Source organism: Lagenorhynchus albirostris, chromosome 4 (genome assembly GCF_949774975.1).
Source record: "Lagenorhynchus albirostris chromosome 4, mLagAlb1.1, whole genome shotgun sequence".
In the NCBI taxonomy this organism is placed as follows: Eukaryota; Metazoa; Chordata; class Mammalia; order Artiodactyla; family Delphinidae; genus Lagenorhynchus; species Lagenorhynchus albirostris.
This window is the reverse complement of record NC_083098.1, coordinates 29,954,638-29,979,508: the sequence shown is the minus strand read 5'-3', so window position 1 is coordinate 29,979,508 and position 24,871 is coordinate 29,954,638. Positions and strand designations below refer to the sequence as shown.

At 37.0% G+C, this 24,871-nt stretch overlaps 1 protein-coding gene across 5 annotated transcripts in view; it reads left to right on the top strand.

The window, feature by feature from the left end:
• LRBA (LPS responsive beige-like anchor protein) overlaps window positions 1-24,871 on the top strand; it is a 730,232-nt gene that overhangs the window by 551,088 nt on the left and 154,273 nt on the right. For all 5 annotated transcript variants that reach the window (XM_060147738.1, XM_060147737.1, XM_060147734.1 and 2 more), the window contains 2 exons: window positions 9,341-9,481; window positions 10,527-10,646. In XM_060147738.1, the coding sequence (XP_060003721.1) occupies window positions 9,341-9,481; window positions 10,527-10,646 (261 nt within the window). The remainder of the gene's footprint in view (window positions 1-9,340; window positions 9,482-10,526; window positions 10,647-24,871) is intronic.

Sequence of the window (24,871 nt, the reverse complement as noted above, 5' to 3'; positions counted from 1 at the left end):
AGCTTTCTTTTGATTTCCATTTGCATGGAATATCTTTTTCTATCCTCTCACTTTCAGTCTGTATGTTTCCCTAGGTCTGAAGCAGGTCTCTTGTAGACAGCCTATGTATGAGTCTTGTTTTTGTATCCATTCAGCCAGTCTGTGTCTTTTGGTGGGAGCATTTAATCCATTTACATTTAAGGTAATTATCGATATGTAGGTTCCTATTACCATTTTCTTAATTATTTTGGGTTTGTTATTGTAAGTGTTTTCCTTCTCTTGTGTTTCCTGCCTAGAAAAGTTCCTTTAGCATTTGTTGTAAAGCTGGCCTGGTGGTGCTGAATTCTCTTAGCTTTTGCTTGTCTGTAAAGGTTTTAATCTCTCCATTGAATCTGAATGAGATCCTTGCTGGGTAGAGTAATCTTGGTTGTAGGTTTTTCCCTTTCATTGCTTTAAGTATGTCCTGCCACTCCCTCTGGCTTGCAGAGTTTCTGCTGAATGATCAGCTGTTATCCTTATGGGGATTCCCTTGTATGTTATTTGTTGGTTTTCCCTTGCCAATTATAATATTTTTTCTTTGTATTTAAGTTTTGATAGTTTGATTAGTATGTGTATTGGTGTGTTTTTCCTTGATTTTTCCTGTATGGGACTCTCTGCACTTCCTGGACTTGATTATTTCCTTTCCCATATTAGGGAAGTTTTCAACTATCATCTCTTCAAATATTTTCTTAGCCCGGTTTTTTTTTCTCTTCTTCTTCTCTGACCCCTGTAATTCGAATGTTGGTGCGTTTAATATCGGTCCAGCAGTCTCTGGGATTGTCCTCAATTCTTTTCATTCTGTTTTCTTTATTTTGCTCTGCAGTAGTTATTTCCACTATTTTTTCTTCCAAGTCAGTTATCTGTTCTTCTGCCTCAGTTATTCTCCTATTGATTCCTTCTAGAGAATTTTTTATTTCATTTATTGTGTTGTTCATTGTTGTTTGTTTGCTCTTCAGTTTTTCTAGTTCCTTGTTAAATGTTTCTTGTATTTTCTCCATTCTATTTCCAAGATTTTGGATCATCTTTACTATCATTACTCTGAATTCTTTTTCAGGTAGACTGCCTATTTCCTCTTCATTTGCTTGGTCTGGTGGTTTTTTATCTTGCTTCTTCATCTGCTTTGTGTCTCTCTGTTTTCTCATTTTGCTTAACTTACTGTGTTTGGAGTCTCCTTATTGCAGGCTTCAGGTTAATAGTTCCTGTTGTTTTTGGTGTCTACCCCCAGTGGCTAAGATTGGTTCAGTCGGTTGTGTAGGCTTCCTGGTTGAGGGGATTAGTTCCTGTGTTCTGGTGGATGAGGCTGGATCTTGTCTTTGTGTTGGGCTGGACCGCATCCAGTGGTGTGTCTTGGAGTGTCTGTTACCTTATTATGATTTTAGGCAACCTCTCTGCTAATAGGTGGGGTCTTGCTAGTTGTATGGCTTAGGGTGTCTAGCACTGTAGCTTGCTGGTCGTTGAGTGGAGCTGGGTCTTAGCGTTGAGATGGAGATCTCTGGGAGAGCTTTTGCCGTTTGATATTACATGGGGCTGGGAGGTCTCTGGTGGACCAATGTCCTGAAGTCAGCTCTCCTACCTCAGAGACTCAGGCCTGACACCCGGCCAGAGCACCAAGACCCTGTCAGCCACACGGCTCAGAAGAAAAGGGAGAAAGAAAAAGAAAGAAAGAAAGGAAATAATTTAATTAATTAAATAAAATTATTAAAATAGAAAGAAAATATTAAAAATAAATATATAATTAAAAATAAAAGAAAGAGGGAAAGAATTAAGAGACCAAACCAAAAACAAATCCTCCAATGATAACAAGTGGTAAAAACTATATTAAAAAAAAGAAAACCATACAGTCAGAACCCTAGGACAGATGGTGGAAGCAAAGCTATACAGACAAAATCACACAAAGAAGCATACACATACTGACTCACAAAAAGAGAAAAAGGAAAAAAAAGAAAAATATATATATATGAAAAATTAAAAAAGGAAGAGAGCAACCAAATCAATAAACAATCTACCAGTGATAATAAGCTCTAAGTATTAAACTAAGATAAACATAACACCAGAAACAAATTAGATGCAGAAAGCAAACCCCAAGACTATAGTTGCTCCCAAAGTGCACCTCCTCAATTTTGGGATGATTCGTTGTCTACTCAGGTATACCACAGATGCAGGGTACATCAGGTTGATTGTGGAGATTTAATCCGCTGCTTCTGAGGATGCTGGGAGAAATTTCCCTTTCTCTTGTTTGTTTGCACAGCTCCTGGGGTTCAGCTTTGCATTTGGCCCTGCCTCTGCATGTAGGTCACCTGAGGGCATCCGTTCTTCGCTCAGACAGAACAGGGTTAAAGGAGCAGCTGATTAGGCGGCTCTGGCTCACTCAGGCTCGGGGTAAGGAGGGGTCCAGAATGCGGGGTGAGCCTGCGGCGGCAGAGGCCAGCGTGACGTTGCAACAACCTGAGGCACACCGTGTGTTCTCCCCTGGAAGTTGTCCCTGGATCATTGGACCCTGGCAGTGACGGGCTGCACAGGCTCCTGGGAGGGGAGGTGTGGATAGTGACCTGTGCTCGCACGCAGGCTTCTTGGTGGCTGCAGCAGCAGCCTTAGCATCTCATGTCTGTCTCTGGGGTCCACGCTGATAGCCCTGGCTCGCGCCCGTCTCTGAAGCTCGTTTAGGCGGTGCTCTGAATCCCCTCTCCTGGCGCACCCTGAAACAATGGTCTCTTGCCTCTTAGGCAGGTCCAGACTTTTTCCTGGACTCCCTCCCGGTTAGCTGTGGCACACTAGCCCCCTTCAGGCTGTGTTCACGCAGCCAACCCCAGTCCTCTCCCTGGGATCCGACCTCCGAAGCCGGAGCCTCAGCTCCCAGCCCCACCCTCCCCGGCGGGTGAGCAGACAAGCCTCTCGCGCTGGTGAACACTGGTCGGCACCGATCCTCTGTGCGGGAATCTCTCCGCTTTGCCCTCTGCACCCGGGTTGCTGCGCTCTCCTCCATGGCTCCAAAGCTTCCCCCCTGCCCAACCCCCGTCTCCACCAATGAAGGGGCTTCCTATTGTGTGGAAATATTTCCTCCTTCACAGCTCCCTCCCACTGGTGCAGGTTCCGTCCCCATTCTTTTGTCTGTTTTTCCTTTTTTCTTTTGCCCTACCCAGGTACGGGGGGAGTTTCTTGCCTTTTGGAAAGTCTGAGGTCTTTTTCCAGCTTTCAGTAGGTGTTCTGTAGGAGCTGTTCCACATGTAGATGTACTTCTGATGTGTTTGTGTGGAGGAATGTGATCTCCACGTCTTACTACTCCACCATCTTGAAGGCGCCCCTGTGTTCACTTTCTCAAAAGCTGTTTTTGCCAACCATTTTTCAGCATCCCCAAGACAAAATATTCATCTCTCTCCCCCTTTTGTGAAGCCTTCTGCTAAATTGATATCCATGCACATTATATAGGTGGGAATAAAAACATAAATAACATTTTTTCAGAAGAGCATTTAATCTAAACCTTCCATGAAACGATTCCAGTGCCCTTGCAGATTCAGCACCAACACTTTCATCAATCCACACAACTGTAGTTATTCTAGGATTTACTAGTCAATTTAGTTAGATGTGACTCTGAATCTTGGCTCCGCTATTGACTGGGGAACCAACCTTTAATAGTCATTTAACTTCTCCCAGACGCAATTTTTTCACCTGTAAATTGGGAATGCTAATAGTTTTTTATATTAAGGTGTTGTTGTAAATATAGTGAGATAATTTACTTAAGACTCTTAGACCCTTCACATATAGCCAGTAAATAATTGCATTGTCATCAGATAGAATAGCCTCTTTAATATGTTTATCGTAGTTATTTCCTATAATCTTCCCAAAACAAATCATTATTCTCTAACCAGAAATGACCATCTTTTATGATGTCACATTTCCTGATAGTCCATCCTCTTTCATTGTCTGAATTTGAAGATTTTTGCTTAATTTGTTCATGAATATCAAGTACCTTACACTTAATTAACATGATTCTTTCCTTTAACGTGACATTTTTATAACATCAGATTCATATAACGTTGGGTTCAACCATATTGTTACCTTTTCCTTGTCCTCACTTTGTGATCGCTCTTTTTTGTTATCTATAGGACTACTGTACTTCCAGAATATAATAATGTATAACCTCTCTTGCCTGTATGCCCTCTTATATGTTGTCGGACAGGGTTTATGTGTAGTCCTGGAATTAAAGGATATTTCCAGTGTTCTAATCATACCAAATGAAGATAACATTGACAGATGGCTTTAGGCCAGTCATCGAGATCGTAAGCAAGATCCTAAAAGTAGTCATGCTCTTTTGCCTCCCCTTCATGAGCCCATTTTCACTTTTGACAGCTCTTCCCCACTCTGCTCTTAACCCACAAAATGTATGTTTATGATACACTATACTTTAGCGTGTCCAACGGCCCCATTTCTGAGTCTGTTGCTGCATAACCTTTTTCTTTTCCTCTAATCTTCTCTCCTGCTTCTCATCCCCAGATGTTAAGGTTTAATGATTACCAAAGAAAGCTTTCACAGAAAGATGGAAAAAAATATCTTTTTAGACTTAGATTTTAAAAAGAGAAGGTTGTTAACTCAAGCAAATCTATACTTTGTAGAATTTCTGAGATTTATTGCCAATTCCCTACAACTTTCTTACTCTTAGTAATTGTAACCGTGGTCCAGCAGTTTGGAACTTCACTTCTGAAAAGTTGATATAAATTGGAACAGTTCACATATAAATCTCAAAAGGAAAAAGAAATTCTGGTGATGGTGATAACAATTACAACAACATTAATAGCAGCTATACTTATTGAGTACTTTGTGCCAGGAGCTGTTTACATATATACATTATTATTCTTTTAAATAAACCTGTTAAATAAATATCATATTTGAAAAATGGAAGTGTAAGAAAGTGGGAAATTGTTGAAATCAGGAAAAACATTTTATAATACAACCATTTATGGATAAAATGGCCCAAAGACTGGTTTTGAATACTGATTTTTGTTTCCTAGATTTATGTTGATTTTGAGCTAGGTTATTCAAGATACTTATTTTCTTCATTATTAAAATAGGGATATCTAGCTCACATTTATTGTGAGAATGTATAATCATGTTTTCTAAAATACAAAATGTAAGCTGGAGGTTATTAATTAGATAACTTCAGGTAAGAAAATTTTTAAAAAGCAAGCAAAAACTTAGAATGGGGGCTTCCCTGGTGGCGCAGTGGTTGAGAGTCTGCCTGCCGATGCAGGGGACACGGGTTCGTGCCCTGGTCCGGGAAGATCCCACATGCCGCCGAGCGGCTGGGCCCGTGAGCCATGGCCGCTGAGCCTGCGCGTCCGGAGCCTGTGCTCCACAATGGGAGAGGCCACAACAGTGAGAGGCCCGCGTACCGCAAAAAAAAACCTTAGAATGTATGAACACTACAGTCTTTTTACAGCTTAACTTTTACTAGTAATCAGATGAAGGAGTCTGTGTTGGGTGGTTATAGGGGCCTTTGAATCCATTACCATTTGTTTTTAATTAATGTAGTACTAGATAATTGTAACTTGCTTGACATTTCATATGCTTTTCACAGTAAAATTTGGAGGCCCTTTTGACTTTTGAAAGATAATTTTGTTTTTGATTATGTTTTTGAGATAGAGTAATGCAGTTTTGATGTCTACTGTGTACTATTAGGTTTCTGACAGATAATGCACAGTACTGCATGTACCATTAGATGATTGTGATGCTTAATTACTTTCTTTCTTAATAGACAACATTAATTTCATCAGGCTTGTTTAATGGCTTTTTTCTTAAATATTCTTGATCAAATAAGCTGAAAAATAACAATAATTATTATTACTAATAACTTACTGCATTCCAGGCACTGAACTGGGCACTTTACATGCAGTATTTTTATATCTCTAATAATTAGCAAAATTACTTCTCAAAAAAGGTAACAAAAGATTTTTTTATTGTAATATTCTTAAAAACCTGATTTAGAAAGTTTTGCTTTGCATATCTTGTTCTGAAAGATATCAGATGAGAATTTCAAACAGAATACATACCAATCTACCACAGTTGTCAGTTTGGCTATTCGTGAGAATAATATATCCTATGTGTAGTTTTTTTTGTTGTTGTTGTTGTTGTTTTGCTATTTATACATTTTCAAGAGTTCTGGTGTTCTTTTTTCTTTAATTTGTCTTTTCCTATTTTAATCCAAGTTCTTATTTCCTTTTTTTTTTAACGTAAATGCTTGTGTTGGTAGTCCTGATACTCTAATTTTTAAATAATTCCATTTTATTTGAATCACTTTTTCATCTTGTTGTGATTAAGGTTCTTTTATTATTTTACAGATTTAAAAAATCTTATATAATTCTATTTGTTAGCTTCTTGTAGTATTTAAAATTATTTTTCTATATCCTCAGCCTATTTATATTTACCTGGTTATGAACTTGAATTATACCTCTCTAATCAATACTTATTTTTTATTGATTTTTTTCCAGGAAGTCATGACCATTTTAAATGACCAGTATTTTTGCTCTTCTTCCTTTAATCAATTTGCTGATTTTGAAAAATTATCTGTCAAGCTTTTACAGTTAAATTGTACAAAGAGCTTTCTGTAGGATGATAGTACTAGGCATCTTCCTGAATTGCCCTCCATTTGTCGCTCTTAATATACTGTATAAGTAAGAGGAACCATCAGCATTTACTTTTAGTTCTTTTGCAGAGATGAATAAATATCTTGAAATGCTGATTTAGATAATGTTTCAAAAATGCTATGATGCACTTTGGTGTATGACTGACTCTTGCTTAGTTAAATGTTTTGCAGCATTATAACATAGTTGGATTCAGCTCATCTTTTAAAGCAATTGTCAGAAAAATATGGGCCAGCATGGTAGAATGTATTAGCTCAATACATTGTCTCCATTTTATTATGAAGCTGCTGAGGAAGCTGTGATATACAGCACTGTCATTACAGATCTATTGTTAGGATGGTTCTACAGTCTTCTTTGCACTGCCATTAATTTATAGCAGTAAACAATATGTAGCCTTCCAACTGCAGCAAAGCAGAATCTTTTAATGAGGTGGATGTTATTACCACAATAAATCAGTGCTTTCGCGTAATGTATAATTCAATGTGTGTATTCCCACTGTAACTTCTCTGAGTAAGCTGATAGTGTATCATTGTCATTGCACAGCTCCACTAGTCTTTTTTTTTTAACCTTCTTTTATTTGGGGACTTCTTTTTTATATGCTTGCAAATAAATGTGCTATGTCTTGATAGCTGTCCTGTAGCAGGCTTCAGAAATCAACTGTAACAATCACAGCCGGAATCAATACTGTGGGTTCTACGTATATGGATCTCTGCACGATGCCATTTTTTTTCGGATGCTAGTGAAATCAATCCTAATTGGTTTTAGCATTATATTCAAGAAATGTGTTTCTATAACTATTGATTTTGGGGGTGTACTCATTTGGAGAGTAATAAAAATAGGAGCACATAAAGTGAATACTTAATATGCTGCAGAACCATACAAAAGGAACATTGATTTTGTTTTCACGTAATTTGTCTTCCAGTGATTTTATTTCTTCTTTCTTTCCTTTGCATGGCTCAGTCTTCAGGGACAACAGCTAAAATACATTTAAAGGCATTCCAAATTGGTTCTGTAACAAAGATTTCTTGGAGTCAGTTCCATCCTTAACTGGCATAAGTTTAGTAAATCAGATTTAACTCTTTTGTACAGAAACTAATGCTTTAAAAGATGGCATTTTAAATTGGTATACTGTGATACTGGTTTAAAATAATAATCAACTAAAGGTTTTTAAAAATTTGCTTGTAGAGTTAAAAAAAAAGGGCTTAAAATAAAATGTTGATTAGAACCATCCTATTGAAACAGAATGAAAGGTACTAGAAATAAATGGCAGTTTTGAAAAAATAATTAACAATTTTAAGAAATATAGCCAAAATGATCATTTAAAATACTGCTTAAAATTACTTTTTAACATGAAAAGCTACTTAAAAACTAGTTTAACATTGCTTCATTTTCCATAGAATATTTCTGAATGCATCTGTTTTAAAACCAGTATTTTAAATTTCAGTTTAACGTTTTTTGCATAAATGATCAGATATTTTCTTTCTCATATAAATGAGTGACTAACTGATAGGTTTTCATTAAAGAAAGTAATCTTACATTTTTTTCAGTGAATTGGTACTTATATTTTAAATAAAGAGTAGAGATTTTCTAGAGATTAGAATGTTTTATGAGAATGAATTGTTACTTGTTTTTGAAGCCCTTAGACCCCTTTGAGAATCTTAGAATACTCTGTATGTCTTCCTGAAGAAAATTGTACATGTGCATAATCACATGAAATTTTGCTTACTGGTTAATGGAGTTCATGAATTCCCTGAATAACAACAGCAGCAGCAACAATAATGATACCAGCTAACATTTATTATGCTCTTATCTTATACCAACCAATATTCTGGGGGCTTATAGGCTATTGTTTTATTCAAACTTTACCCCATTGTTAAAAGATAACCTTAAAAATAATAGCATTCATTGAATATTGTCAGGTATGGTTTGTCCCTCCATGTACTTACTCATTTTATTTTCCAAAACAACTTTCTGACTGGGTATTGTTGTCACTCCAGTAAACCCAGGCTCTTCATCACTTCGCTGTGCTGCTTTAGGGACCTCTGCTGTAAAGTATTATTGTACAAGCTCGTAATCTGTCTAATATTCTATTCATGTTACACATTTAAAAAAAATTTCATGCCGGCATGTTTTTATCTTTTAAATTTTGGTTTTACTCATACTATTAGAAATTTCTAGATTTACATTTAATCCCTTTTTCACACAATCTCCTCCTTGCACTCCTTCTCCCCCACCCTCGCCCCCTGCCAAATTTTGTTGCATTGTCTTCTCACAATCTATGATATGTTAATCCTTTAGCTTCAAGATTCTGTTTCTGGTTGTCGCTTCTAAGGACTAAAGAGGATTTTATAGATGCTTTCCAAAGTATCATATAACTAATATTCACTTCATGTAATTATCTTCATGAAAATGCTTGTTATGGGCTGATTAAAGACCTTTATTCAACAGAAACTAGACTTATTGAGAAATGACAGGTTTCTCCATTTACTTATATGTGTATATTTAATGTGCATTGAAAAATAAATTTATATTTCAATCCACTCTCTGACTGTAACACTGCTTTAATTTGAATAGTATGTATTTTTAATTCACTTTCACACTTGCTGATTAGATAATATTTGAAGAGAGAAAGAAATAAAGGACGATTGTATTTATGTGTTCTTGTTTCTTCTCCTCCCCGTTGGCAGCCAATAGGAGCTTTGAATCCAAAAAGAGCAGCATTCTTTGCAGAGCGTTATGAATCCTGGGAAGACGATCAAGTTCCAAAGTTCCACTATGGCACTCATTACTCAACTGCAAGTTTTGTTCTTGCATGGCTGCTAAGAATAGTAAGTTCAATTTGAATAATAAACCATGAATAAGTAAATTCAATGTTGTGGAGAATATGCATTGATTAAAAATCATCAGCATCTTTTTTGAATGGTGAAATTTTTTTCAGTGATTGAGACTCTACCTATATAAGTATCTCTTTATCCCATTTGGGCTGTATTTTATAACACGTTACTGTAGAATGGCCATAAAAATGTTTCACCTGGAATTGCGTGAATTTTTTCCCTTAAATTTGCCTCTTCAAGTCTTTGATATCTTACCAGACTCTAAATTGTAACATATGTTATTTTCCAATGTAGTCTATTAAAATACGAACTAAATAAGATTCCCTTAACACAGACATATATTCATATATTTTGGAAACTTCAGTTGCCCAAAATGGAATAAGGTGTGTTTGTAATTTACACCAAGACTGCTGTGTATTGATAACATATTGGTTAAACAAGAAATGTTTCCGTAAAATTGAAAGGTGATTCATCTACTAGAAAGTAATTTCTTTGGGAAAGCATTAGCAGCACATCATTAATTAAAGCTTGTTAGAGGGTACAGGCAGATATAAATCCTAGAGGTAATTTATAGTGCTTAGCTAATTTCAAGCAATTATCCACTAATATGTGTTTAAGTGTTCTTTAACTAAAAGGAGGCTTTTAAATCTTCCAAACATTTTTCTTTTCTTAATCATAAATTAAATATTGAGCCATAACAATAGGAAAATTACATATTGGACTGTTTCCCTGGACTGTGAAGCAAATGCAGTCTAATTTATGTCTGAATGTTATTAATAAATTGTTCTTGGAAAGGAAGAGAGTCTGAAAAATATTGAAGAGAGTCTGAAAAATACTAAATTTTGGAAATATTTCTTCTGAAACAAAAATAATATAAGAATATTAATGTAATAATTTAAGTATAATTCCCAGTCTATGCCTAGTACGTATTACTGGCTAATGTCTATTGGTAACTAAGTATTTAGATATAAAGATTTATAAAAACCACATTTTTATGCATGAGGGACTATATGGCTTTTTTAAATGGCTTATTTTTTAGGAACCCTTCACAACTTCTTTCCTAAATTTACAAGGAGGGAAATTTGATCATGCAGATCGAACTTTTTCATCGATTTCCAGAGCTTGGCGAAACAGTCAGCGTGATACATCTGATATTAAGGTACAGAAATACTTCATTTTACAATTATTATTGCCAGTGTGTTTCTTATTGAATGGATGTTGATAATTTCTCTCTTGCAATACAGCCCTATTTACTAAAGATGAGCCTCAAAGGATGAGGCCTTAATTAAGTGGCCAATAACCATTATATAAGATTTCTCTCTCTTTCTCTCTCTACCTCCTGTGTCTGTCTGTTTCTGTCTGTCTGTCTCATCTCTCTCTCTTTAATTGTGGAACAGTTGTTTTCCTTCCTCCTTGGAATCCTTTTTAAAGGAAAAATGCAGTATTATGGATGTAAAGCGGCGTGCTTAATGAGATTCCAAACTCAATGAATAAAATTAATATAGTCACAAAAATACTGTGAGAAAGATCTCAGATGTTTAGTTTAATTCAACTTATTTCATTTTATTGATACTTTAGCAATCCCCTGTCTCTATTCTTAAGGTAATCATCTTTTACCTACTGCTGGTTCTAAATGCCTACCTGACTCTGCTTGTTATAGAATTGCTTTATTGTTGAGGGGAAATGAGTTCTTCTATCTATATATATGTTCAGTAGATCAAAAACTTTGCACAGTAGCTGATACAATACTTTTGCTTCTGCCCTCAAAAGTACTGTATTTTAGTTTTGTGACATAGTATCTGTTTCTTCACTGTTCAGATGCTGTTGAGTAAAACAAGATATGCCTGTGGTTGTGTCCTTAGGTGTCGTAAAGAGCTATGTCTTATACATAAATAATTATACTATACGGGAGAAAATGATAAGTACATATGAGAAATATTTGGGCTTGAAAGAGGAAAAGTTACATTACTAATGTTTATGTTACTATAGAGTACTTTAAAAAATTAATTAAAATTATAATTGTATCTTACTTTTAGTCATGATACATTACAGTCTATAAAAAGTGTTCACATACTTTATCTTACTGTAGAGTATAACATTGCTTATATCCAAGATATTTTATTGAAGATTCCATCATATGCAGAAATAATCTCTTTTTTAAATTTTTTTTTTGGGGGGTGGGGGCTGTGTCAGGTCTTAGTTGCGGCATGCAGGATCTTTCATTGCAACGTGCAGGTTCTTCGTTGCATTGTATAGGCTTCTCTCTAGTTGTGGCGTGCGGGCTCCAGAGCGCACAGGCTCAGGAGCTGCAGCACGAGGGCTTAGTTGCTCCGTGGCATGTGGAATTTTAGTCCCCAACCAGGGATTGAACTGGCGTCCCCTGCATTGCAAGATGGACTTTGAATCACTGGACCACCAGGGAAGTCCCCAGAAATAATCTTTTATATTGGAACATCTATAGGAATTTTTGATAGCACAAATAATGTACTCTGAAATACTCTTGAAATTATCATATCCCTTAAGAATCATCAGTAGATAATTTTGAAATGGATAATTAGATAACAGTAAATCAGAATAGTTAACAGATTTAATAATGGTTTCTACTTCTAATCTCAAAGCTATTTCTTTACTTACTTTAAACCTTTTGAGAAGTCATAAGAGATATGGACATAGGAAAACATTGATAAGACTTTTTGTTATCAAATTGAAGACATGAAAAAAAATTTTTAATTTAAGTTCCTTTTTTTTTTTTTTTGCGGTACGCGGGCCTCTCACCTCCACGGCCCCTCCCGTTGTGGAGCACAGGCTCCGGACGTGCAGGCCCAGCGGCCATGGCCCACAGGCCCAGCCGCTCCGAGGCATGTGGGATCTTCCCAGACAGGGCATGAACCTGTGTCCCCTGCATCGTCAGGCGCACTCTCAACCACTGCACCACCAGGGAAGCCCCTAAATTCCTTTGTTTTTTAAATATCTCAGGACCAAGTTATAACCTCATACTTAAGTTTGGTAATAGAAGTGTAAACAAGAACAAAATTGTGAATTTGAATTTTTTTCTGCTCTGTAATAGAGAGGTAGTGTATATCTTCAAATTTCTACCTCTCTGTATTAGACATTCCCGCTTAAAGCTTTGTTGGACGGGAGATACATGTGATAGGTAGATCCTTGTAGTTTTGTTGTCTCTTTTTCCTAAATCTCCTCCTTTTTCTCTCAAGATTCTTTAATTAGCACATATCTGGTTCCATTTCCCCAAACATTTCCTTCAAAATACCCCACTTGTAAAAAAAAAATAAAAAATAAACCCACACAAAACAGCTACAGCATTAAAAAATAAAACCCCCAAAACCCCATATGAACTCTACCTTTCTCATTCCTTATTTTTCTCATTACTCTTGTTTCTTCACAAATAATGACTCAAATCCATCTCGCTTCCCTTTGAATGCCTCAGCAGATTTTGATAAAAACAGCCCCAATTACTAAACCAATACTAGAATTTTAGTTCTTGTTATTGTGCTACTTAATTTCTAGCTTCCTAGCCTAGTTATATAGGGCATCTAAATGAAGAAGTAGAGTACAAAGTTAAGGCAAAAGTTAAAAGAAAAATAAAAGAATTAAAAATTCCAAGTGTCAAGTTGATTGGAGCCTGCTTAGAGATACAGTTTTATTTTTTTTATTTTTATTTTTTTTGCGGTACGCGGGCCTCTCCCTGTTGTGGCCTCTCCCATTGCAGAGCACAGGCTCTGGACGCGCAGGCCCAGCGGCCATGGCCCACGGGCCCAGCCGCTCTGAGGCGTGTGGGATCCTCCCGGACCAGGGCACGAACCCATGTCCCCTGCATCGGCAGGCAGACTCTCAACCACTGTGCCAGGGAAGCCCAGATACAGCTTTATTCTTAAATACCATTTCATTATGTTCAGAGGCACAGAAATTTTCTTCAGGACTAACTTGGATGAAACCCACTTGCTCTTCTAACCAATATGTATATTTTCCTAATTTTCTTTTTTTTTTTAAACCACAAAATATCTGTAAGGTGAATAGGACATTGATAAATTACTCCATTTTCTATATTAATAACCCGGTAATTTGGACCCTACAACTGAGTGAACACTTTGAAAAGTATATAATACATGGTTACACAGGCTATAGGCTATTTAAAGAGCCTCCTTATAGTTGGTCCTTCTACAACTGAGGAGGGATTTAATCATGCCTTTTTTATTTTTTGTTTTTTGATCTTGCCTCCTCATGTTACATTCTAACACTTTATAAAGCATGTTTAAATTATTATAATAATATAATGTATAAGAATGAATATATTAAGAAAGCACATTTAAATTACTGTAATAAACATTTCATTGAGATATAACGTTATATTTCAGGTGGAATCATATTAATTATAGTCTGATCTTTATTTGTGTTGTCGTGTTAGAGTTTCTAGAAATACGAAGGAAACTGTTAAACAGTAGAGAGGGGATAGTGAAGTATGTGAGTGGTGGTAGGAATCACTTTACTGAGTGGCTTCTGAAGTATACGTTGCTAGATTAATATGCATTCTCTAATGTTTTCATGACATTTTACAAAAATGAAATATTGTTAGGTAGATAGAAGATTTATTTAAATTACTTTTTCAGGGAAATTCTCTGGCAGTCCAGTGGTTAAGACTCTGCACTTTCACTGGCGAGGGTACAAGTTCAGTCCCTGGTGGGGGAAATAAGATTCCGCAAGTTGCACAGCGCAGGCAAAAAAAATAATTAATTAATTAACTAATTTTTTGGAGAAAGTAAGAATAAAATAACATTTCTAGTACTTAACTTTTTTTGCTAAAGGGGAACTGTCACTATAATATCTTAGGATCCCTATTTCTTGCATTCTGCTAATACTCAGAATAATTTTACTGAAAAAATATGTTATTCCTAAAAATAAAGGTTAAAAGATTAATTATTTTTATTTCAGAGAAGAAAGAGACATTATCAGATTTCACTAAAGCAGTCTTTCATTTTTAGCATGATTTACCATTTTAAAATTGGGGGGTTCGTTTGTGTTTCGGTTCATCATTGGTGGTTCCATTTCAGGCCTGACCCTCAATGATGCTTTTTATTCTGTCTGGATAAAGAGTTCAGAAGTGTTGATCAGTTCTCTAACTAGGCTTACCACGCTGTCCAATAGAAATGTAATGTCAACCATAATTACGATCACATATATAATTTTAGATTTTCTTGTAGTCACATTTTAAAAAGTCAAAAGGACCATGTGAAACTGATTTTAAGAATATATTTAAACTGATATATCCAAAATATTTTTATTTCAGCATGTAATCAATATAAAATTATTAATTGGATATTTTACATTCTTTTTTTTTAATATTAAGGCTTTGAGACCTGGTGTGTATCTTATATTTACAACAGGTCTCTTCACAGACTAGCCACATTTCAATTGTTTAATAGCCACTTGTGGCTAATGGCTACTCCATTTGGCAGTGCAGACTTAGGGCATTGTTTTGGCATCACACCAAGGGATAGCTTTCTGCTTATGGAAGGAAGAATGCCTTCTTGCTCTTTGAGCAACGATGTTTCTGATGTTGTACTCCATCTAAATATGAACTGACAGGTAGTAGCAATAATAGCTAGTCTTGAGGACTGAAATAGAAAGTGCTAAAATTGGGTTGGAGAATCATCACTGTGATAAGTAATATTTTAAAATCCCCCAGCAGAAAACTGGACAGCTACATGTAAAAGAATGAAATTAGAACACTCCCTCACACTGTATACAAAAATAAACTCAAAATGGATTAAAGACCTAAATGTAAGGCCAAACAGTATAAAACTCTTAGAGGAAAACATAGGCAGAACACTCTATGATATAAATCACAGCAAGATCCTTATTGGCCCACCTCCTAGAGAAATAGAAATAAAAACAAAAATAAACAAATGGAACCTAATTAAACTTAAAAGCTTTTGCAAGGAGCTTCCCTGGTGGCGCAGTGGTTAAGAATCCACCTGCCAATGCAGGGGGCATGGGTTCGATCCCTGGTCCGGGAAGATCCCACATGCCGCCGAGCAACTAAGTCCATGTGCCACAAGAACTGAGCCTGTGCTCCAGAGCCCCTGAGCCCCAACTACTGAGCCCATGTGCCACAACTACTGAAGCCTGCACACCTAGAGCCCGTGCTCCTCAACAAGAGAAGCCACCGCAATGAGAAGCCTGCGCATCACAATGAAGAGTAGCTCCTGCTCACCACAACTAGAGAAAACCCGCATGCAGCAACGAAGGCTCAACACAGCCACAAGTAAATAAATAAATAAATAAATTTATTTATTTTAGAAAAAGCTTTTGCACAGCAAAGGAAACCATAAACAAGATGAAAAGACAACCTTCAGAATGGGAGAAAATATTTGCAAACAGAGAAACTGACAAAGGATTAATCTCCAAAATGTACAAGTGCTCATGCAGCTTAATATCAAAAAAACAAACAACCCAATCCAAAAATGGGCAGAAGACCTAAATAGACATTTCTCCAAAGTTATACCAATTGCCAACAAACACATGAAAGGATGCTCAATATCACTAATCATTAGAGAAATGCAAATCAGAACTACAATGAGGTATCACCTCATACCAGTCAGAATGGCCATCATCCAAAAATCTACGAACAGTAAATGCTGGAGAGGGTGTGGAGAAAAGGGAACCCTCTTGCACTGTTGGTAAGAATGTAAATTGACACAGCCACTATGGAGAACAGTATGGAGGTTCCTTAAAAAACTAAAAATAGAACTACCATATGACCCGGCAATCCCACTACTGGGCATATACCCTGAGAAAACCATAATTCAAAAAGAGTCATGTACCACAATGTTCATTACAGCACTATTTACAATAGCCAGGACATGGCAGCAACCTAAGTGTCCATCGACAGATGAATGGATAAAGAAGATGTGGCACGTATATACAATGGAATATTACTGAGCCCTAAAAAATGAAATTGAGTTATTTGTAGTGAGGTGGATGGACTTAGAGTCTGTCATACAGAGTGAAGTAAGTCAGAAAGAGAAAAACAAATACCGTATGCTAACACATATATATGGAATCTTAAAAAAAGAAATGGTTCTGACAAACCTGGGGCAGGGCAGGAATAAAGATGCAGACATAGAGAATGGACTTGAGGACATGGGGAAGGGGAAGGGTAAGCTGGGACGAAGTGAGAAAGTAGCATTGACATATATACACTACCAAATGTAGAATAGATAGCTAGTGGGAAGCAGCCACGTAGCACAGGGAGATAAGCTCATTGCTTTGTGACCACTTAGAGGGGTGGGATAGGGAGGGTAAGAGAGAGACAAAAGAGGGAGGGAATATGGGGATATATGTATACATATAGCTGATTCACTTTGTTGTACAGCACTAACACAACATTGTAAAGCAGTTATACTCCAGTAAAGATGTTAAAAAGAAAGAAAAGGGTGGTTATCGTAGGTCACGCTGATGCTGTGCTTCAAACAAGTCCTACATCCCTTGATGCAACCCTATCCATTTTAAAAATACAGATACCCAATTCTTTCTGAAAAAAAAAAAAATCCCCCAGCAAACTCTGTTTCAAGTTTTAAAAAAATCATTTAAGTTTAGAAACTGAGGTACAAAATAGATTACTGTCTTCAGCCTGCACCATCATAACCAAATCTTGTGGAACAAATCAGACTCATAAAGCTTGAATGAATTTCATAAGGCAGTCACATGTAAATATTAGGCAAATATCTAAGCTTTTCTAGGCAGTTCATTGTTGCTGATTCCCCAGCCCCCCAGCTCCCCGTTGAGGCAGCAGGCAGCACACACGTTTTCAGGTACCGTTAGTGTCAATAAATTTAATCTAATGATTAAATAGAATCTGATTTGCTGCAGTTTAAACTTTTTTCCTTCTCTCCTATAGAAGTGATTAACAGATCAGGATCTGAGAGTGGAAAGAGTCATAAATGTCAGCTCGGTTCATTATTTTAGAAAGGGGGCAGTAGTAAATGGATCTTCTACATTCTTTATGTCTTTTACATGGAGATTGTTGGAGAACTATACTTCTCTAGAAGCTTGGAATTTAGTACAAAAATATTTTTTAAAATAACCTGTGCTAAAAATAAACTTAGGGTAACAAGTTTGGTGGAATCCTGAGATAGCATTTAATTTTTAAAGTTTTTATTTTAATTGAGTTCATGCACAATCAGGCCCTGGTTGTGATACAGCATCAAATGAGACAGAGCATTGCCTTCAGTGAACATTTGCGGTAAATGGGGTACTGACGACAAAAGCATTCCAGCAATTCAGTATAATAAAGGATCTGTGGCTCATAGCTACAAGATCTGAAATGAGGAGAAGGGAGAGGAAAGAGGCAATTCAGGGCCTATCATGGGGTGCCTTATAAGCTTTAGTAAGGAGGTTGGACTTTATCCTGGGGGCAGTGGGGATATACTGGAAAGGTCAAAGCAGAGGGGATTTTGTGGTTTTAAGTGACCGCTGTGATCGGTGTTTGTATTACACTGAGCAGGAGTGGAAACAGTAAGTAAGCTGTTAAAGTAATGGGGTGAGAGGCAGTGGAGGCAGTGGTACTAGAGAAATGTGATGAATTTAAGACATATTTAAAAGGTAAGAACTGTTAGGATTTGCTGATTGATTTGTCTCCTAAGATGAGAGAGAAATTAAATTTGACTTGGACATGTACTTAGAGAACACAGAAGAAGAACAAGTTTAGTTAGGGCATGGGGATCTAGCTCCCTACCTTCAGGCAGAAAACTTCCTATGACAGGTGAATTCAAGTCCCCTCAAACACATTTAGTTAAGCCAGCATTTACTGATTATTTTATCATATGCAATACATAGTAAGGAGTTTTGGGGGTTAAAAGGGTAAGATAAACACAGTTCTTTACTTCACATATCTCCAGGTGAGAACGACACATATACATAAAACTATTTTTAATACAAGTTAGACAGTGCCAAGTGCTATAATAAGATATAAACAAAATGAAATGAATTCTTCCTGGAGGAAGTGGGGTTGTGAATGACTTCACAGAGTAAGTGGTATTTGAGTTGTATCTTGAAGGATGCAAGGGAGCCTTCCACCTCCCAGATTTACATCTCTAGCATGTACGTTTATCCTGATATCTGACTCGCTCCTTAGCATCTCCATTTTAGCATGTAAAATGTATCTCAAGTTTAACACATTCATAACCAAATTCCTGATCTTCATTCCTTTAAACCTGCTCTTCTCACAGTCTTCCCTTAGTTAATGGCTTCCGAGTAAAAGCTGTTGCGAGTAAAAGCTGAAGTCCTTACAGTGCAAGACCCTACAGCAACTACCCCTCCCCTCCATAATCCTGTTATGTCTTGAACTCTTTGTACCATTTGCCCTCTTGTCCACTCTGTTCTAGCCAAACAGGACCTCCTTGGTATTCCTCACAAACTCCAGGTATCTTCCCGCCTCAGGGCCTTTGCTTTTACTTTTCTTTTCACCTGAAAAATTCCTCCAGATATCCTTATGGATTCATTCCTTCAGCCATTTTAAGTCTTTACTCAAATGTCACCTTCTTAGGGAACCCTCTTGCACTGTTGGTGGGAATGTAAATTGATACAGCCACTGTGGAGAGCAGTATGGAGGTTTCTTAAAAAACTAAAAATAGAATTACCATTTGACCCAGCAATCCCACTACTGGGCATATACCCTGAGAAAACCATAATTCAAAAAGACAACATGCACCCCAGTGTTCATTGCAGCACTATTTACAATAGCCAGGTCATGGAAGCAACCTAAATGCCCATCGACAGACAAGTGGATAAAGATGTGGTACATATATACAATGGAATATTACTCAACCATAAGGAGGAACGAAATAGTGCCATTTGCAGAGTCATGGATAGACCTAGAGACTGTCATACAGAATGAAGTAAGTCAGAAAGAGGAAAACAAATATAGTATAGTATCGATTATATGTAGAATCTAAAAAAAAATGGTACAGATGAACTTTCTTGCAAAGCAGAAATAGAGACACAGATGTAGAGCACAAACTTATGGATACCAAGGGGGAAGGAGGGTGGGATGAATTGGGAGATTGGGATTGACATGTATACACTGATGTGTATAAAATTGATGACTAATAAGAACCTGCTGTATAAAAAAAGAAATAAAATTCAAAAAAAAAAGTCACCTTCTTAGTAAGGCCTTCTCTGTCCTCTTTCTTTAAAAGTACATGCCTCATCCCATGCACTTTAACTGACTTCTCAATTTCAGTTTTCTTCATATCACTCACCATCCAACATACATGTCTCTTTATTTATTATTTATGTCTTATCCCACTGGAACATTAGCTCCATGACAGCATGAATTTGGACTGTTTTGCTCATTGGTTTATTCCTAGAGCTTAAAACAGTACCTGGAACACAGTAGGCACTAAAAAATTTATTAAATTAATGCTTTGATTAAATATAGAAGAGTATTCTGAGCAAAGAAAATGACATGAACAAAATTCAGAGAAAAGGCTTAGCACCTTGGGGAATGCTTATTGGTCTGCTAATTGGTCTTATGTGCTTGGTGTGTAGGAAACATAGAGAAGGAGAAATACTGAAAGGCAGTTGTGGTCTAATATGAAGACCCTCAGTAATATTCTAAAGATATTTTTCAGTTCGCAGTCCGTGCAATCTCTGGCACAGCTACTCAGCTCTACCACCATAGCCCAAGAGTAGCCATAGACCATACCGTATGTAAACAGATAAGTGTGATTGTGTTCCCGTAAAATTTCATTTACAAAAACAGGTGGCAGCGTTTTGGCCCCTGGGCTGTATTTTACCATCCCCTGCTATAGGCAATGAGGATCCATTTAAGATTTTGTACTAATTGGCTCTATTATTTAAAAAAAAAAAAAAAAGGCACTTTGGCAGCGGTATGGAAAGTACTGGGAATGGGGAAGAGAGATGAGAGCTGGAGGTAGGGAGAAATTTTAGGAGTCTATGACAGTTAAAAGTAAAGACTCTAGGAGCCTCAACTAGTCAAAGAGCTAAGGGAATGACTCAAGAGGTGGGTTAAAAGTAATTCTCCAGGATTTGGCACTTGGTTGACTGTAAAGGGATAGGAAGGCATAAAGATGATTCTTTAGATTGGGTGCCTAGATAAATGATGATGCTGTGAATTATAATGAAGCTGGTATGTAGACCAAATGCGTGAATTCAGTTTTTGACACATTGATATATTTTCAGAATAACCAGGATATTATCACCTACTAGTTGAAAATTCAAACCTAAGTTTCAGAATAGTGGCATAGGCATGTAGGGTAAGAAGGAATATTAGGCGATACTTATCTTGAACTCCTCAAAACGGTTGTCTAGTCTCTTGATCTCCACTTTTTCAGCTCCCATCATCTCCGAGCCCACTCGAATCAAGCTTTCTTTTCCACCATGTTATCGAAATCAGTCTTGTCAGAGTCATTGATGAACAATTTCCATGTTGTCAAATGCAAATTTTCAGTTCTCATGGTACTTGATCTGTCAGCATTATTGACACAATTAATTTATCCATTTTCCTTATAACATTTTCTTTACTTGGTGAAGGAGCCATCTTCTGGCTATCTCTTTGCCTTTTTTTCAGTCTCCTTTACTGGATTATCTTGTTTTCGTACCCTAAATTACTGGAGTACCTTTCAGCTTCATCTTTAGATTTCTTCTAGTGTCAACACTTGCTCCCTAGGTGATCACACCTTACCTTGTGGCTCTCCCCTGAATTCTAGAGCTATACAGGTAGCTCCCTTTGAGCTAGATGTACGTTTACAGGCATTTTAAACTGAACATGTCCAATATCAAACTCTGTCTTTCCCTCTTACCCTCCTCTCTACCCTAAGGAAAAAGTCCTGCTCAATACCTGCATTTGCCATCTCAGTGAAAGACAGCACTGTTTATCCAGTTTGCTCAGACCTTTAGAAAACTTGGAATCTTTGATTCCTCCCTATCACATACACCTCACTGCTCATCTTATCAACCTTCAGAATATGTCTAGAATCTGACCAGTTATCACCACGTCCATCACGAGGGCCCTGGCCCAATTTATATTGTAAATCAGATCATATCCGTGTGCTCACATCCATCCAGTGCCTACTCATCTAGCTTAGAGCAAAATTCAGGTTCTTAATGTAGCCACTGAGGCCCTGTGTTACCCGGTTGCCTCTTTGATGACACATCTCTTTTACTCTCCTGCAGCCTCACTTGCCTTTGTTGTGGTTCCTTTTCAAAAATGCCAAGCCCAGGAGTTCCCTGGCATTTCAGTGGTTAGGAGGCTGCGCTTTCATTGCCGTTGGCCCAAGTTCGATCCCTGGTTGGGGAACTAAGTTCCCGCAAGCCGCGCGGCATGGCCAAAAAATAAATGCCAAGCCCACTCCTGTTTTGGTGGCTTTGTGTATTACGTTGTCTCTGCCTGAACCACTTTCCCCTAGATAATGCTTCGTTCATTCCATTTTTTTCATTCAGGTCTTTGCTCAAATGTCACCTCCTCAGAGTGGACTTCCCTGGACACCCTCTCTAAAATAACACTGCCCAACCCCCATCATTCTCTATCCCTTCATCTTTTTTTTTTTTAACATACTACTTGCCAGCATTTGACACAGTACATATATTCATTTGTTTATGTTATGTCTCCATAGCTACAGTTCTGTGAAGGTGGGGGCTTTGTGTGTCGTTCATTTGGTAACCTCAGCATTTAGAACATTTAGTTAGAAATCAATAAATATTGGTTGAAAGAATGAGTAGATATAAAGATATCGAGAAAAGAGGCATCAGTGAAAAAGCCTGGGAAAAACAGAGAGGTAATCTGAGGAGAAAAAGGAGAGTGTATGGCCATTTATGCCAGAAGGGCACAGCAAAATCCAATGGGTAGGTGCTCCAATGGGGCTACTAACATCTTGTATTTTAGGAAGGGGGCTTATCTCTCCACAAGACAACTGGTGGCTGGATGTCATCTGCTGACTAAGAGTTGTTAATGCTCTAATTTTCTACACTTTTACAATTAAGGCACATTGAGTTTTTACTGTTATAGCTTTACAAAAGAAGTCCATGTGGACATCCTGTCACTGATTATATCTTGGATATTCAATTTAAAACTCTGGGCTTCCCTGGTGGCGCAGTGGTTGAGAGTCCGCCTGCCAATGCAGGGGACACGGGTTCATGCCCCGTCCGGGAAGATCCCACATGCCGCGGAGCGGCTGGGCCTGTGAGCCATGGCCGCTGAGCCTGCGCGTCTGGAGCCTGTGCTCCGCAACGGGAGAGGCCACAACAGCGAGAGGCCCACGTACTGCAAAAATAAAATAAAATAAAATAAAATCTATCTTATAATTTATTGTGTATCATTAGTGATGAATGTAAAATTTTATTGTTATGAAATCAGAAGGGTCAGTACAGCATATTCCATACTTAAAATTAAGTAAATAGAGTGCAATTAAATCCTAAGAATTTACTAAATAATATTTGAAAAATAAATGACTATCAGTAATATTACAAGAATTAGTTTTAGCTTTAAAAATTAACCCTTAAAGGTATTAAGTGTATACCTGTTTGTTAGAAGTAATAATACAAAATAGAGATGATCAGAGAATAGTTCTATTTGTGTCTTGTGAGATTTGTTAAACATGAGACCTTTGACTTGCCCTCCACTACCTCAGAAATCCCAGGGGCTGTGATCTGAAGATAAGTTAGGTTTCTTTTTTCCTCTTTCAGCATGTCTTCTACCATAATACATTCCACAGATGCTGATAGCATCAGCTTTAGAGCCATTTATAAGAAAATGTTTAGCTACAGTTAGTAGAACATAATTGCTGGACATTTATTTCTTGATGTATTTGTTAAGAGAAAAAGCTTAAATTAGGATGATTTGATAGTTTTATTTTCTTCATTTATTCTTCCTATTTTCAAACAAACTTTTAAATAATTCAGAATTTTTTAAATGCTAAAAGAAAGTAAAATTGAAATCTTACCCTTTTCTATCCATCCTTTGCACATTTCTGGCATATGTACTTCCCTCCCTCCCTCCCTTCCTTCCTTCCTCTTTACCTCCCTCCCTCCTTCTCTTTATCTCTCTTCATTCTCCCTCTTTCTCCCCCTCTTTTTTCTTTCTTCTCTCTCTTCCTCTCCCTCTCTCTCTCTCTTTCTTCTCTCTCTCTCTTTCTTTTTTGGTCAGTCCCTCTTCCACCCCCCGCCACACACACACAACCACATTAGAGTCAGCTCAAGCTGTCTTGCCGCTCTCTTAACAATGTAGAACACTCATACTCTAACTGAACTGTATATGTGTTCATCCTTGTTTTTATACATAACTTACAGATTTGTTAATTTAACCCTTTTTAACACTTTTCTTCTTCATGCATCCATAGGTTAAATGATGTACCCATGTACTATATTTTTTTTAGCTTTGAACTTTGTACTCTTTATGTCTACAATGAACCATTTCTTTTTCGTGTGTTCTTCGAGAAAAATTACTTGAAAAACTGAATATTTTTCTTCTTATGCTACTTACATAGTGGGCAGAAAAAAACGTTTTTTTAAAGCACTTAGAAAATGTTCCTATCTTCCTGAATTATAAAAATGTACACAGGTCAGCTGTAATTTGTTTTTTGACCTGGTGATCTTATATTTTTGTTCAGTGTAAAAATGTAGACTGTTCATTAATATATTTATAAATACTGATATTAACTGTTCTCCTCCATGTATTATACAAACTGTTCCAGAAAAGATTTAAGGTGGGCATTTTATTTATGTCTTCTCTTCTGGCAGTCACAGCTTACCCATTATTTGTATTATTAATGTCCATTATCTCTCCCCAAATTACAATTTCCTTGAAGATAGGAGTCTGAAACAGCAAAAGGTTCAGCAGAGATGTCCAGTCCAAATTTAGAAGTGAAAAACATGTGTTGAAAGCAGGAGAGAACTATAAAGTATTGAGATTATTCATCATAAAGTGAGGCATGTTGAACAGTACTGTCATTGCTAATAAAAAATAAAGAAACTTGTTTTGAATGTGATAGCTATTTAGTAGGAACTATTAAGTCTCAAATATTTTGGTGGTCATATTTACTTTTACAAGTAAATTCTATTAAATTCCCTTAGGATTATGTTAAAAGCTTTTAAGAATGGCCACTATCAGTGAATTACCTGTTGACTTTAAGAATCGGGCAAGTTGAGTCTCTAATTTGGGATTGTTATCAGGGGCCACATTAATGATAATAATAATAGTAGTAGTAGTAGTGGTAGTAGTAACATGTTTTGTGCATGTAGAATTCTGTATTATCTCATTAGCCGCACAACAACCCTGTGTTTTAGAAGAGGCGACTGAGGTAAGTAAGGGTTAGAAAAATTAAATTAAAAGCACGTGACCAGTAAGTT